The sequence below is a fragment of the Manis pentadactyla genome, chromosome 3 (genome assembly GCF_030020395.1).
Source record: "Manis pentadactyla isolate mManPen7 chromosome 3, mManPen7.hap1, whole genome shotgun sequence".
Lineage (NCBI taxonomy): Eukaryota > Metazoa > Chordata > Mammalia > Pholidota > Manidae > Manis > Manis pentadactyla.
Window position 1 is genome coordinate 16931234 of NC_080021.1, and position 15416 is coordinate 16946649.

At 45.4% G+C, this 15416-nt stretch overlaps 1 protein-coding gene across 1 annotated transcript in view; it reads right to left on the reverse strand.

Annotated features, from left to right (window-relative positions):
* Window positions 1–14319, reverse strand: part of FBXO32 (F-box protein 32) — a 34179-nt gene extending 19860 nt beyond the window's left edge. Inside the window, exons 1-4 of the mRNA XM_036883095.2 lie at window positions 14064–14319; window positions 7792–7904; window positions 6893–6942; window positions 5725–5817 (exon numbers count right to left, since the gene is read on the reverse strand). Of these exons, the coding sequence (XP_036738990.1) occupies window positions 5725–5817; window positions 6893–6942; window positions 7792–7904; window positions 14064–14179 (372 nt within the window). The 5' untranslated portion in view covers window positions 14180–14319. The remainder of the gene's footprint in view (window positions 1–5724; window positions 5818–6892; window positions 6943–7791; window positions 7905–14063) is intronic.
* Window positions 14320–15416: the final 1097 nt, after the last annotated feature.

Below are 15416 nucleotides of genomic sequence, written 5' to 3' on the forward strand. Positions count from 1 at the left end.
GCAACCGCTACCCTTTCTGTCAGTTTGAGACAAAAACCACGCTGAGCTTAATGAAGAGACTAAGCCCAAGCATACTCTGTCTTGCATAGAGTATTGTTAAGAACATAATTTATCCCTAAATTCCATTTCCTGTGACAGTGGGCTCTGCAGTTTCAATTATATGTCTGATTGGAAAACATTCCACAGGATTATCAAGGTAGGGAAGAAGCTTCAAGAAGCCTCTGTGATTTCTCACATGCTCAATACCCAGGCCAGGTGGCCACAAAACAACTGTCTTTTGCAATGAACTCTTGGTTACATTGGGTGGTGCCTCTGCACCAACGGTGTGTACTTCCTTATTTACTCAATGGGTAACACAGATTTAAAACCTGTAAAGTTTTGTCCTGACTTTGAGCTTGAACACTGACAGGTTGGAAGAGAGAAGATTTCAGCTACATTAATAATCTTCATGCACGTCAAGATTGGGTAAATATTATTTGCAAGTGAAACATCTCTCTAACCGAGGGCATTAAAATCCTAAGAAGGAGGGCCAAGTTTACACAAATTAATTGTATTGTCAGCTGAAAGAAACTTGCCTTTTTGTCTTCCATCCATCCCATGTATTTTTGAACTTGCAGTGGCGTCTTACTCCCTGTTGCATCAACCTAAGCAGCTCTGTCGGCCTCAGTGATCCTGCTGAAACCCTCTCTACTCCAGCACTCTCTACAGTCCCCTGAGGTTGGCTATCACATTGCTCTTGACCCCTGGCCCACCATCCCTTCCCTCCACTTCTGTCCTTTCCCTTCTCCTGGTTTCTGCTAATGCCAGTTTTCCCTGCCAAGCCTTCCTCACCTCTCTACCTCACCAAATCCTGGCCATGCCTCACAAGCAATTTGTGCTGTATGGGGACCTGGCAGAGGATGCTATCACTTCCTTGCTGTTGGAGAACTCTTCCTTTAGTATTCAAGGACCCTTCAGATCCAAGCTTACAGGTACTTAAAGTACACCTCTCTCTTATCCTCAAACAGAGCAACTTAGAGTATAGTGTCAAATGCTCTCAGGAACATCCCTTCTCGGATGAGAAAAAATTAAATGCTGAATTGGCACTTGAAACTCAGCTCACCTATCCAATTTAGCATAGTCCTTGCATAATAAGCACCCGACAGCCTAGAAACTAGGTAGAATTCTAGTGTTAAATATATTTCTGGGCCCATGGTGGAATATGTTTAGATTCTGAGTTCTCAAGAGCAAATTTATACAAACGGGCATCCCTTTGATCCAGCAGTCTCCAAAATGGGGTGGGAGAGAAAATCAGGTGGGAAAATCATAATACATCTGTCTTTATATTTTCATCTTTAACTTCTATGTTTGTGTGTTTTCTAATGCCTGTAATTAGGAACCTAACCAGAGGATAGTAATAACAAGTGATGCTGAGTGCTCACCTTGTACCAGGCACTGTTCAAAAGCCTGAGATTCAGTTTAAATTCTCACAGCAACAGGATGGGGTAGATACCATTGTTAGCACCCTTTATAGGTCTATGTACAAATGAATACACATAAATTGAGAACATATACTTAAATGACTTATTTACTTAGTAGTCCATGGGTCAAAAACACCATTGTTCTGGGCTCTCAGCCACCATCAGGTAACCCCACATCTCTCCTACTTCTGCAAGCACCCCATTACTTCTGCAGTTACATAGACTTCCCCACTTTTTCAGGTAGCTCCCACTTCTGGATGCATGCCCCTGCTTCTGTGGGCACTGTAGGATCTGCTTGCCCGAATGCTTATTATGATTGAGAAGGCCAGGAATGCCAAGGGATGCGGACTTTCTCCTGTGAAGTCACTCGCAGCCTAATCAGCACTCTTGAAGGACCCACCTGTGATCCCAGTGTTCCTGTCCCGCAGTGGAGTCACAATTCCACCCCAGTTCTGTGAGTCATTCTCAGACAGGCTCAGGGCTCTGTTCTCTTGACTTCACTGCCATTGTGGCAGCTGACCTCTTTCTCTCCATTCCAGCTTTACAGTCCCAAAGGAAAGAGGGACCACAGTTTTTAAGACCCAGGTGACAGGGGCCACCCTCTGTTGAGGAAGGCCACCGAGTGTGTGCAGTACCAAATTAACGCAAGGTCTCTGTGGCAGAGGAACCTGGAGACGGGGCCAGGCTGCTCATGTACATCATGCCCCACTAGGGGTTTGGCAGCAGCACGCCCTTAATTTAAGGCATTGGTTTTGACTGTGAGTCACAGTGCCATATTTGAGCCTTTCGTTTGCCAAACCACCAGTCAAGTTAAACTAAAACATATTTTTGGAAAAGGCTTTTAGTGGTGGTAGAAATGCAGTAACTTGCAGGACACATTCAAATGGACATAGGGTGGTAATGCAGGAAAGAATAAGAATTTATACTGGTTAAGGTTGTGATATTCTTTGCTGCAGAGGGACAGAGAGTGGGGTTGCAGGCTTTTATTCTTCCTTCCTATCCACTAGCACATTTGGGTCAGTTCGTTCCCGTCAGGAAACCCAGTGCTCAAGGTTCTCCAGGACCCTCCTGGCCCAAAGATGGCATGTACAGTTACTGTGTACTTGGCCACATTATTATCCCACTGAGCTGGGAGGACCACATCAAAAGTCATCCTAGCACTAAAGCATTAAAGTCCTCTATTTAAGACCCCAGTACGCAAAATATTAACATTTGAGCTCCCAAGTAGTTTCTGAACTGGCTTGCAAACTTAAAAGCATACTGGGATTGTCAGGAGGATAAATTTAATTAGCAATGCCTGGGGGCCACCCTCAATAATCAAATCAGGCATTCCCGAGGAGTGCTTCTGCAGATGAAGCGTCGAGGGTGAGTCTAACTGCAGCCAGGGTTGAGAACCACTGGGCCACAGCAGGTTCACTTCAGAGAACTGGGAGTGGCTCTGTGGTCTCGGAAGCCATCTCCTAGTTTACTGGAGACCTGCTTTCTCTGCTGGCCTCTCTGTGCCCTGGTGAGTTAGTCAGCTTCCACCTCCTCATGGTTACCCAGTTCCAGGCCACCGCTGGCCCAGCCCCTGGAATCCTTGCCAGCTCCCCAGGGAAATTTCCAAAATGTGTTGGTCTTGAGGCATATGGTGTAAAACAACTTCTTAAATGGCCTTTCCTAAATGGGCACGTTGCTGCTTCTAAAGAGTTTAAATCATGATTAAAACGTACAAAGTTGTATTTAAACATTGGCGAGTGTGTAGAGACAATGAGAATAGCTTGATGCCAATTAAAATGAGGTACAAATGCTATATAAAAACTTCTCATTTATATTCAAAATTTTTGATTCCAAAAATTTGACAAAATGTTCATATTTATTGGCAAAAATTATAAAATTTTGAGATAGCAGTGTCAGCCATCTCTTTTTTTCCCTCTGCATGTCTCTTTCTTGGAAGATGACAGCTGGCATGAACACAATACATTTTTTAAAAATGCACTTTGTTTTTAAAGAAATTTAAAAAAAATTTTAAGGCCTTCAAAGTGGGTTTGGTTTCTTACTGGAACTAAGGAATCATTGTAATATTAAGAAACGATTAGGTCAAAGTAGTAAGCTGGGATAACATACTGGCAAGCTACTTTGCAAAGTTGATTTAAGGATAAGAAGAATATATGAGAAGTGTATTGAGTTCCTTAGAAGAAAACCCTCAAAACGTGGTGTCTATCATTAAAGTTTTTTAAGCTCTTTATAAAAATAACATATTATTTCTCAAATTACAGAGGGCTGTAACAGTGAAGGGGAAAAAAAGATTGTTCCTTCCAAAATAGAATGTTTTTCCACTATTTCTGAACCTAACAACTTTGAAGGCATTCAGCAGTTTCCATAACTTAAAAGATTATTTAAGGGAAAGTGCTCATGATGTATTTTATAATTAGATCCTATCAGACACAAGTTCTCTGTGCAGAGTCTTAATCAAGTGCAAGATTCCCCACTAATTATTTTTTAAGCAGAAAAACATTTTTCATCAGTTCAATTGACAAGGCATTTTAGGGAGAATCAGCATTAGTAAGTATTAGTAGCTGACTTGAAATAATAGATTCTGCTCTGCAGAGTATTTCCACAGATAATATATTACTGAATTGCATGCTACCTGTGAAGTTGAGGTTATTCTAAGTCCCCTTACAGCGGGCAAGCTGAATCTTAGGCTGACATTGCTTTAAAGTGGGGGAGCTAGGATCTGATCTGTTTTACTTTTGATCCTTCGCTCACATAGTGTATGGACTCTAAGACTGCCCAGATTTCAGATCCCGATTTTGTTGCTTATATAGCTTCATGACCTTGGACAAATTGTTTTACCGTGGGGCACCTCCATTTGTTTAAACAGGTAATAAAAGTACCTACACTTCATAGAGTTAATGAAAGGAGAAAGGTGATAATGCACATAACTGCATGAAATAGATTTTCACTATTATGATCCTATTTTATTTCTTGTGAAAGAGAAAACAGGTAGGAAGGAGAACCATCTAAAAACTATTTTGTAATCAAGACATCAGACCTGGTGCCTTCCTCTAACACCTAGGAGATGGAAACTTCATATTCTTAGCAACAGAGTTTCCTGATCTTCCTGGGCTTGTGTCCAGCCTGGACTGGGTTGCGGGGCGCAGTGACCTCCCGGATGTGGCACAGTCACACTGAATGACACAAACATTGCGTCAAGAAGGTCTCATTTTCATCCCATTTGAATTGGAATAAGGGCTCAGCTGAAGAGTGGACAGGTCTACTCAGAGCTTCTAACCTACAAGGAGGCCTGGGTTTTTATCAGGTCAGCTGGGACAGCCAGGTCTGCATCTGCCCAGATGACAGGTGAATGGTCCAGGCCTCAAGGGGGCTTGAATGTCACAGCTCTGGCTGAGCCTTTGCAATCATCTGACTCAGTGACCTGGCACTGAGAGGCACAACCACCCAGGAAGAAGAAAATGCCCAAACAGCCAACACCCGCGGGGTAAATTCCCTCCTGTTTCTGCACCTAAAATCCAAATGGCTGCTATCTCCCAGGCTGCACCACTGACGAAAATGCACAAGGTAGCTTACAGGGGAAACAGCCACAATAAGCCAGTTAAAAAGAATCACTGACCTGAAGGTCATAGACTTACTTGCTTTACTGCCTTTATCATTAATATTTTGCTAGAAGCTTATTAAGAACTTTTTTTTTTCCAACATTGGGTTTAAAATGGAAAGCAAGGGACTCAAGTAGTTTCAAGCTTTCAGTGAATATAGGACTGAATTCTGTTGTCACTTGGAGGTGGGATCTTAGGGAGTCATGGGAAAGAAGCACTGAGGTGCTTTGAACTCATCGGTTTTGTGGCCTAAACCAAGAATGCCTGGGGGTCACCTAGTCACCTAACGCAGGACAAGGAGGAGGACAATTGTAAGAACAACCAGAGATGCAGGAGGTTTTTCAAACAAGCCCAAGTGCTTTGCAGCTCGCTTAGTGCTGGGCCCTAGCCCTGGCTGCCTCCAACGGTCTCCAATTTATCCGCGGAGCTGGGAGTGGCTCATGGAAGTATTACATAGGCCTTGTCAGTCATGGCCGGTCTCATGAACATCCTAATGGGGTCCAAGTAAGAACCTGGAGTACCTCAGGGAAGGGGGAATGGAGGAGTCCATTTTCTGCTTTCTTCAACATTCTCAGGGTCCTAAGAAGTTATTTATTGGGGGAAACTTCTTCAAGACAACCTGGAAAGACACTTCAGCTTGAGAGTCAGGATTGTCTATGGAGACTTACCCGTACAACGTAGTTAAACCTTCTGGAATCCAGAATGGCAGTTGAGAAGTCCAGCCTGTTGAATGCTTCCCCCAAAGTGCAATATCCATGGCGCTGGATGTGGAAACAGGGTGCAGAGGTCACTCTCCAGAACAATCTGCCTGGATTCTACTGAAATGCTTGATGACTGACTTAGGCAGCCTATGGCCATTTGCTTCTTTCCTGTGCCAAGATAAGCTCTTTCAGGGTGCCCCCTGTGAGCCACAAAGATGGGTAGTATGGTGGCTGCTCTAGTCATGTCAAACACCCCTCTTCATGTACCACGTTGGGGCCCTTGTTCTCTGCATGCACTAGAAGGGGAAAATCACAAGTAGTTGCTTATCTAGGAAAGGTTTGGAGCTAGATATATGACGTGTGAGCTGATGGTCGGTCATTGTAGCATACTCCTGGGAGGAGAATTAGACCCTTTGTGTCAACTCCGCCACCTTGCACCACTTTTCTTGCTGTGATCATCAGCAGTGTTTTTAAGGCTTCATGAGGAAGCAAAAGAAGTTTTGATCTTTTACCTATGACCACATAAGGAACTGGGAGTAGAGAGCCCTGACTCAGTCCCAGTTCTGCTCTGAGTAATCTGGATGGTTTTGGGTGTATCACTGGCCCTCTCAGGGCCTTGAATCACTGAGGGAACTAGATGTTCACCAAGGTCCCTGACAGTGATAGAAATTCTATCGTTCTGTCTTCATCCTAACTATCTAAGCAAATGTCTGAGCAGAGAGAAGATGTACACAAAAGGGCTTTATAAAGTGCCATTAAAATGTAGTTATTAAAATGTCTTGTCCAGGGCTACAACTTAACTGAGTTGAAGTCTGAAGAGATCTTAGAACAAGGGAGAGGCACTGTCCTGAGGGAAAGGCCAGGGCTTCATAGTAATGCATTTGAGATGGTGTATCATCTTTATAAAGCACTTTTACACACACTATCTCCCTGGATGACTGGGAAGTCCACCTAGTCACCTCCCTGTATAGCCCCAAACTTTGGTGGTTGGCTGGGTAGTGGGCTGCTTGCCACCACCACCCACACCCAAGAAGACAGTCATGATTTGAAGTAATATTGTTGCCAAATTTACCCCTACCTTATGGGGAGGGGCATAAAGCTATACATACTCTTTAATAAGTAGATGGATGCTCACCTCTTTAGTACTTCCTTTGTGAACATAGATCCATTTTTCTTGGTGGAAATCTACAGAGACAAAGAAAAACCAAAACAAAGCAAAAAACAAATAACACAGTTTTAAAATTTGCAACATGCCAAGATTTTAAACTAACTTCTTTTTCATTTATTCAAAAGTGCAAAAAGTTTTGACAAAAAATACAAAGACTCTACTGACAATCTAAGAGGATGCAAATGCCTAATTTCTGCAATGTCTAAATGCTGGAGTTAATATACTTTGTCTGAAGCACTCCAAATCTTTGATAGATTTAGTATACCAAAGCTCCCAATTGGAAAACATCAAATACTCAAGTACAAGGTTATTTTAAATGCCAAGCCTACAACTTATACAAGGCCATAAAAAGTAGAAATGAAACAGAGAGCACGAGGAAACCAAGCAGTACAGATGGATTAAACTAAAGATCTGTAATTCCTTCTTATTAATAGAACTCTGTACTCTTACATACAGCATCTAGAAATGTTAATAGTGCTTATATGAGGAAAGAGGGAGACACAAATCTATTTGCAAAGCCTCAGAACACAGTACAAAAAAATAAAAGCACTCACTGGAACTGACTCAGCTGAGCGATCATTGTATAATGACTAAATTAACTATGTCAACTGTAAGTGACAAGCAGGGGAAAAAAAACACCTCAGCTAGCAACTGACTTATAAACAAGGCGATAAAGAACACATTAATCTTGCTCATAAAATGCACAGCCAGGTTTCTGAGTGCAAAGATCCCAGTAACCTCTGTCAATGACACAGTAAACATTAAAGCAGATGTCTAACATTTGAGGTGTGATTTTTTTTTTTCAAAAAACCAATCATAACGATCTTCAAATAGCTTTCTTCTTTAGTTCAAAACAAAGGGCTTACACTGAGTTTTGGTTTTGCTGTTCAGCATGTCCTTCTTTCTCTTCTTGGCTGCCACATCATAGTTTAGGCTGTTGAAAAGATTCTCCTTATTGTACACTTCCTTGTTGCAGTAACTAGGGATAACAGAAGACAAGAGGGGATGAGCTGTAACAGCTATACTTTAATATGAGCTGTTTCTATAAATAACCTACTGGGTTATAAAACACAAACATACATGCTTCTCAAACAAAACAATAAAAATCTCTCAAGAGAAGTGTATATAGGCACAGACTTCCCCCCTTTTAGGGTGAAATATTATCAGATCTCTGTGGAAGGCAGGGATGGGGGCTTCTACTTCTTTTGAATTCTCAACAGTGCCTGCCATTGTAATTGACACACAGCCGTGCACTCTAACTAAGGGCAATGCAGGATACTACAATATTACTTTAAGCAAAATGGTGAATGTGGGGTGAGAGGGAGGAGGCGGGGAAGGGTGATTACTAGATTCACTGTAGTACACAATGCCTTCATTTTGCACAAACATCCACTCTAAGCTGCCTTTTTCTTTTATTGAAGTATTGATACCCAATCTTACATTGGTTTCAAATGTACCATACAGTGGTTCAACAAGTTATCCACATTATAAAATTCTCATTCTCTATAGTGCAGTTACTGTCTATCAACATAGATGTTACAGAATCATTGACTATTCTCCAGGCTGTACTACAGTCCCCGTGACCAACTTATATTGTGATTGCAAAGTACTGTGCCCCTTTACCCCCTCACACTCCCTGCCAGCCTGGCCCAACCCCTCCCCCTTGGTAACCACTAGTCAATTCTCAGCTCTATGAGTCTACTGCCTAAGCTGCTTTTTAAAAAACAGCTTTATGAAGATACATTTCATTGTTTAAAGTGTACCCAAAGTTCTTTTAATGATCATGCTTCTATTATGCCTTTAAAACATGATCCCATTTACAAAAATCTGACTTACAAACTCCATTTCTAGGAGGTATTTGGTGGATAATGCTAGTTGTTTAGGTTACATGTAATTCCTTGACTAACACTAGGCATCCTGCTGCGAGGTGAAGACCTTGGGTCCTAAATGAAACAAGCTGGATTCACAATTCATAAATGTATAAGGGTGAAAAGACAGAACTGCCTAATTCACAGGTTTCTGAGGGATGCAAGGTTCAACTTGGGCCTGGTGCATATTTCCCTCAGCAGGCTGAGCTATCATTTGGGGGCTAAGTACTATTATATTATATAATGCAACTTCAGAGTAAATCTTCGGCGAGTTTCCACAGAAGGGATGCAGGAGAAATACTGAGGTCTAATGAGAAGATAGGTTCTTCTTGGGGTATGTTTGCACAAGGCAGGATTTACAACACCAACCAGCAAAACATAAATTAGGGTTTTTTTCTTACACCACCCATATGTTGGAGTACTTTAAATTTCTGAGTTTCTCTACTGAATTTAAAATGCGATTGATTTATATCTTTTTTGAACATGTATCCGTTGGGTTAAATGAGGTACACTGGCACTTCTCCATTCCATGAACATTATATAAATGGTAAATAAGAAAAGAGGGTCTGAAAAAATTTCTGTTATCTGTTACAATAGTCTCTCAAGTAGCACTTTAATAAGTACAGTAAGTATCTTGCTAAAATGCTTACATGTGACATCACCAACAATATACTCACTGTTTCTGGACCCACAGGGATAAGCTCGATGGCTAATCAGTCATTTGTTAATCTTCCCTTGTAAGGCCAAGCTTGATACCATCTACTGAGTTTCTTAATATCGTTAGCTGTGTCTTTTTCATTCAGGGAAACAGGATATTTTTAGGTTTCACAGAGATTACTGCAGAAATGTCCTCTCTTAGAGGTACTTTCTTAAGCAAGCCAAGGGTGAATGTTTGGGGCCAGGCTTTGTGTCACACTGGAGTGTCTGTCTGTCCACTTGCATGATGAAAGGGGTACAAAACCACCAACCAGTTATCTGCGCCAAGGTCAGGAGGAAAAGACGGGCAGAAAAAAGGTGGAGAAGAACTCTGAGTCCTTAAAACTAACTTAAGAAATTTCAGGAGAAGGGAAAAAGAAGATCATTTGATTGGTCCAAATGTACCAAAGTGGAGAACAGCTTTAGAACGCAAAGTTAGGACATTTTGTGTGTAAAAATACCCCACGAAGGCTTATTTTTAAAGGAAACACCCACACCCACAAAATCGTACAGTCCAAATTCCACATATAGAGAACCATAAAACGAAGCTGTCTTATTCTCAATCACACATGCAAGGTTTAGTGGAAAATTTTCAGAGCCTGGTCCATAGATTGTGGCCATTCCTTAGAATTTTTAAATATTTACATTTCATCTTATTCTTTTCTAATTGAAAACATTCCTCAAAGGAATTTGAGCACTTGCTTTCTTCACAGAAATGACAATAACCTGCTTTAAGCCCAAGTGACTCATTTCCAAAGCTAGCTTAAGAAGAATTTGACATAATTGATGATGCTCTCCCACTGTAGTATGTAGAAAAGCTTTAACCAAAGAGAAACCCTGTACTTTTCACTTGGTTAGTAGGTTTTGGACTCCAGAGGTGGGGCTTGGAAGGAAGGGCTATGGGTTTATTTGTGTTGCCTGCTTATGTTTTCTTTTAAGCCATAATCCATTCTGCTAGAGGCTATTTTGAGAGTTTAATTATGTCTATTTCAAAGAAATGCAAAGCCAATGGAAAATTACAACTGAAAATTTAACAGGAAAAGCTACCACCATTTAGGAACCATGACACTTACATTTTTTAAAAATAAGCAAAACCATGTTAAGAAGCTGCTTTCCTCATTAAATTCAGTAATAGCCAGTAAGTTGCTATTTGTAGTCAGTTCTTACTAATCTTGATTTTTATAGGCCTAAAATAAGAAAAAAGACCTCTCCCAGCCCTATATTATTGTTACACACATACCAATATACTTAAAAAAAAACTTTACACAAGGTGGAAAGATTTCAAAATCAGAACATTTTTGGCAGCAGAGATAAAGGAACAGCAGAAAAAACCATGAAGCCCTATTTCTTATTTCATTTGCAGTATCAGGCCATTTAAGAAAGCTGTGGCCTGCTCCACAGGGTTTAGCTACAGATTATGGCCAATGAGATTTTATGCTAATTTGCTCCATTACATACACAAGTCATTAAACTCACATGACTGGTACCTGAATTGTTCTCATAAAACAAACAGCCTACTGTATAAAGCTTTTGAAACAGTGCCTTGTACACAGACAGTAAACACTCATAAAAATCTTAATTATTATTATTATTTTCTTATGCACTACTCATCCAGGCCACCAAGGTGGACCTCCAGCTTCCTGGTTCACCCTCAGCTGTACTGGAAAGCAACACTCAAGGCTTCAACTGCAGTACTGTAGGCTGGAGACAGTGGCTCAGGAACAGAAAGCTGACATTACTCATCCTCAGGGCAGGATGGGCCTAGGACAGGGCTTGTTGGTGATAAGGGCTTGCCTGCTGCCTCTGCCACCACTTCCTTGAAGCATTCTTGGATCACCCAATTCATGCCAAGCTGTTTCCTTGAATTTTTAATCTGCCAACCCAATTTAACACTTGTCATCCTCTTCTACCTTACATAGTTTCGATTTTTTTTTTCATAGTTTCGATTTTTTAACAAGGGGCGCTGTTTAAGTGTATCTGAAATTCTCCCATGACCTCACTTTGGGGCACTTAGCTGCAATGGGCTTTGTAACATTTCTGCTGCTGGCAGGGCTCCGGGATTAAAGAGGGAATGGCCAACAGAGTCCAGAGAAGGAGTGCTTCAATACTAAACGCTATCCCCAGGTTGGAACACACCAAACGCACCTTCATCCCCGACTCTTGCCTGTTCTGGCAGCTCACAGAACTGTGTGTGGATTTGGAGCAGAGCACCCTGCCCCTGTAGGCCTCTGTTTCACATGCTCTCTACCCCTTTTGAAAGGGCTTGCCTTTTGTTTTTTCCCAACAGGAGAGGCATTCAGCTTCACCTGTGTAGGCAGGCACCCAGCCCAAACCTGACATCACAGAGAAACATCACCAAGACTGAAAAGAGTGGGGATATCTGAGACTACAGACCCAGGTCTCGAAGGCCAGCTGCTTTTAAGAAGTTGGCAGACTATGCATGCTAAGTAGGGAAAGGATTATTTACAATTGCTGGGGAGAAAAATACTCCAAAAACAAACAGCTAGCTGCTCTGCTAGAAGCTACCGAATGATTCCTAAACTCTGACTCATCGAAGAGCCACAGGTGGTCACTCTACCCCTTGGTCACTGATAATGATGGGGGGCAGTGCCCAGCGGGAGGGCAGAAAGGAGGTTCACAATGGGGACAAGGGGGTGGTAAACTACCTGAGCCCAGCCTCGGTTAAACTTTCGTGGTAAGTTAAAACCATCATCAGGTCTCCCACACTGTGGAGAGAGAGGCACCACTACATGCTTCTAAAGGGGAGTGATACCAGCTTATCTCCCGGAGCAGATGCAGTGGGGATCTGTGTACAAACCAGAGGCTCTGCAGTTTGCATCCTCCCCTGCTGAACCCAGTGGTCTGTTTTGCACTGAGAAGCATCTTACAGTTATATTTGGGTGAGCCTTGTGACACGGTTGAGCAGATCATTTCTGCACCTCCCTAGTAAGAACCTGAACTGTTATGCAGGAATAAAGTACCAAAATATTAGATCATCCATCCTTAGGAAAGAGGAAGGAAGGAAGCTTCTACTTGACTAAAACAGAAGGAAGTTTCCAGTCTAGGGAAAATAATTTAGGCATAATTGGTAACTTGAGTACCTAAAAGATTAGTCTAGGGACAGCAGATGGTCTTTTAATTTCTCTGTAAGCAAATTATCTCATTTTCCATAAATAAGATTTCCCTGTAATGCTCCCAAAACTCCCCAGGGACTGACCCAAAGTATCTTTAACATGAAAGTCAGTATGGTCTTGTCTCCTGACACTGACAGACCCCCCCAAATTAAAAACTTTGTTTTTTTCATTAGAAGACAAAAGGAGTTTGATGCTTTACAAATCACAAACAGATGGGGGTATCGGGGTGCTGGAGGTCATCACAATAACCCTATTTTCTTGAGAGTTTTCCTAAAATTGAGCACCAAGGGCTCAACCAAACCATCACTGGTAAATCTCAGTAAGTGGGAACTTGGCCCAATTACAGAACTCTCAATTGAAGTAAATTTAAGGGCTGGGGGACCATATTTTAAGCCAAAGCCAGAGAAAAAGGCACCCAAGGTGACTGGGCTGCACGGATCTCCTCTGGACCCATGTTCACTGCTCTCCTCACATGCCCCAAATGGCAAGGATCTGGAACTAACTGTTGAGATACCTGACTGACAGATTCCAGACCACGAAACTTATTAGTTGGCACTTCTGTGTTATTAGGGAAGCAGAGCACCAGTTTAGCGGACCTCAGCGGACCTGAGATTTTACACCAGGCTGACGGAGGCTCAGGTGGGACCTCGAGTCCAGGGACTCGCTGGAACCAGGTGGGCTTTTCTGCAGTTGACAGCATCACCTGAAATGGGGGCACACTTACTGTACTAAGAAAATGCATTGAAAGGGCCACTGAGGAACCAAGTGCAAATGCTTCGTTCCCCCAGCAGCAGAAGGCCTGTGGGTTTCATTCCCTGCCTCCCTTCCCTCCTCCGCAGCTCCTAGTCATAACCAGTGCTGGCAAGTCCGCCCAGGAGGCGCTGGGGCCCCAGGGCCCATCTGGACGCGCCTTCCTCGTTACTCATGCCCCCTGCCCACTCCGTGGTCGCCAATGTGTGGGAAGAGCCGGAGGTGCTCCGGGCGGGACCCGTATCCAATTCTGTCACCCGGTTCGTGACCACAGGGCTGGGGCGCTCCGAGTCCCGCCGTTCCGGCGGTGAAAGGCGCTCAGCCCGCGGGCCCGCACCCCCGCACACGCAAACTACGCAACTCCAGTGTCCTGACCGCAGGGGACCCTGAGTTTGACCACTGCAGACAAAATCTGCATTTGTCGTCAGATACTCACAGACCCGGGGCTCTGTAAGGGGTCGTGCCCACTTAGAGACGCTGACCTTGAACAATAAGAGAAACCAAATTCCCGGAATCCCGTGCTCTGGCGACCTCTGCAGAAACCCGGGCAACTCATTCCCGTTCCCCCAGGCAGAAGCTCCCTTTTCACTCAGTTCCAGCCCTACCTGCCCCCCATTCACCTGCCCCAAGTCCCCGAAACCAGCCCGGGTCTGTTTTGTGGGGCTGGAAGTTGGTGGCAGATCCACTGACCTGCTGAGGTCGCTCACGAAGCTGCCGCTCTTCTCATCCAGGAAGCGCTTCCAGCCATCGGCCGTCTTCACCCAGTTCTGCCCGGGTGACCGCCAGTCCTGCCCGAGGAATGGCATGGCACCGCTCGCGGGCGCGATGGACGGACGGACGCGACCGACGGACAGGACTGACCGGCGACCTCGGGGACGCGTCGCCCTGGGCGGATGCTAGGGGTGCTGGCCCGGCGAGGGGGGCGGCTGCAGGGGACTGGCGTGGAGGGCGGCAGGTTCGGGGTGCGGAGCGGGGGACCTGCGCTCGCAGGGGCGCGGGCGCCGGGGAGGGTCACACGGTGCGCGGGGCTGGCGGGAGTGCCGCGCCGCAGCCCGGCTGCAGTATTTATCCCGGGCCGCTGGCCGCCGCTCTGTGTTGCCGGAAGAGCCGCCCGCTCTTAGCCCGGCCCCCTCAGCCCAGAGGCCACGTGGCTTTGTTTATGGGCTCGGCCTGTTTTCCGAGGCGCCCGCGGCTCCCACTCCTCTGGCCGTGGTCCCGCAGGCGGGAGGAAACGACGCGGCGCAGTGAGGCTGTGGCTCCCGCTGCCCGGCCGCCCCGGGCCCCTCCGCGCGCCCTCCCCGCCGCCAGGGCGCAGCTGCCGGCCCGGGGAGAGCAGTGCCAGGCTCTCGGGAGGCCGCGCCCGGTCCTCTTGCGGCTCCGTGCTCGGCCGAGTGCAGGGAAGAGGAGGCCAGAGCGGCGTCCGGGTCCCTCCCTGGCGGGGGTCCCCCTTGCACCCCGAGCCGTCATAATCGAGCCCCGCAGTCGGAGCAGCGCTCTGGGCACAGTGCGTCACAGCCTCCTGGCCTCTCTCACTGCCCGAACTCGGCTCTTGGGCCGAGGAGGGGAGCACCCAGTCCCCCCACCCCACCCTGCCCCCGAACTGCTGTTAACGTGGTTCACGCTGTCACGCCTGTCTCCCGGGTGGCAAAGGAGGAAGGAGAAGGAGGCCGGGCACCTCTGGTCCTCTCGGGGTGGGAGTGGAGAGCAGGGCAGTCCCCATCACACTCTGACCACCAGGGCAGAGCCCCGCGGGGGCAGGTTAGGGGTGTCTGAGCCCCGCTCACTGTCCACACCTCGCTCTCGGGCGCCCGGCGCTGGGCTTCTGTTTTGAGGAGCCACTGTGCCCTTCTCTTCCCGTGCTCAGGGGCCTCTGCGCCGTTCAGTCCTCTCTGGAAATAACAGGCCAGGAGCTTTGTTTTTAGTTTTGGTGAGCGTTAAGGGAGAGGGGCCCAGATGCCCTTGGGCCCTGATGATGGGGATTAAAGTGGGGTGAACTCAACAGCTGGCAGACGTTAGCCTATGAACCTAATCTTCGTAACTGCC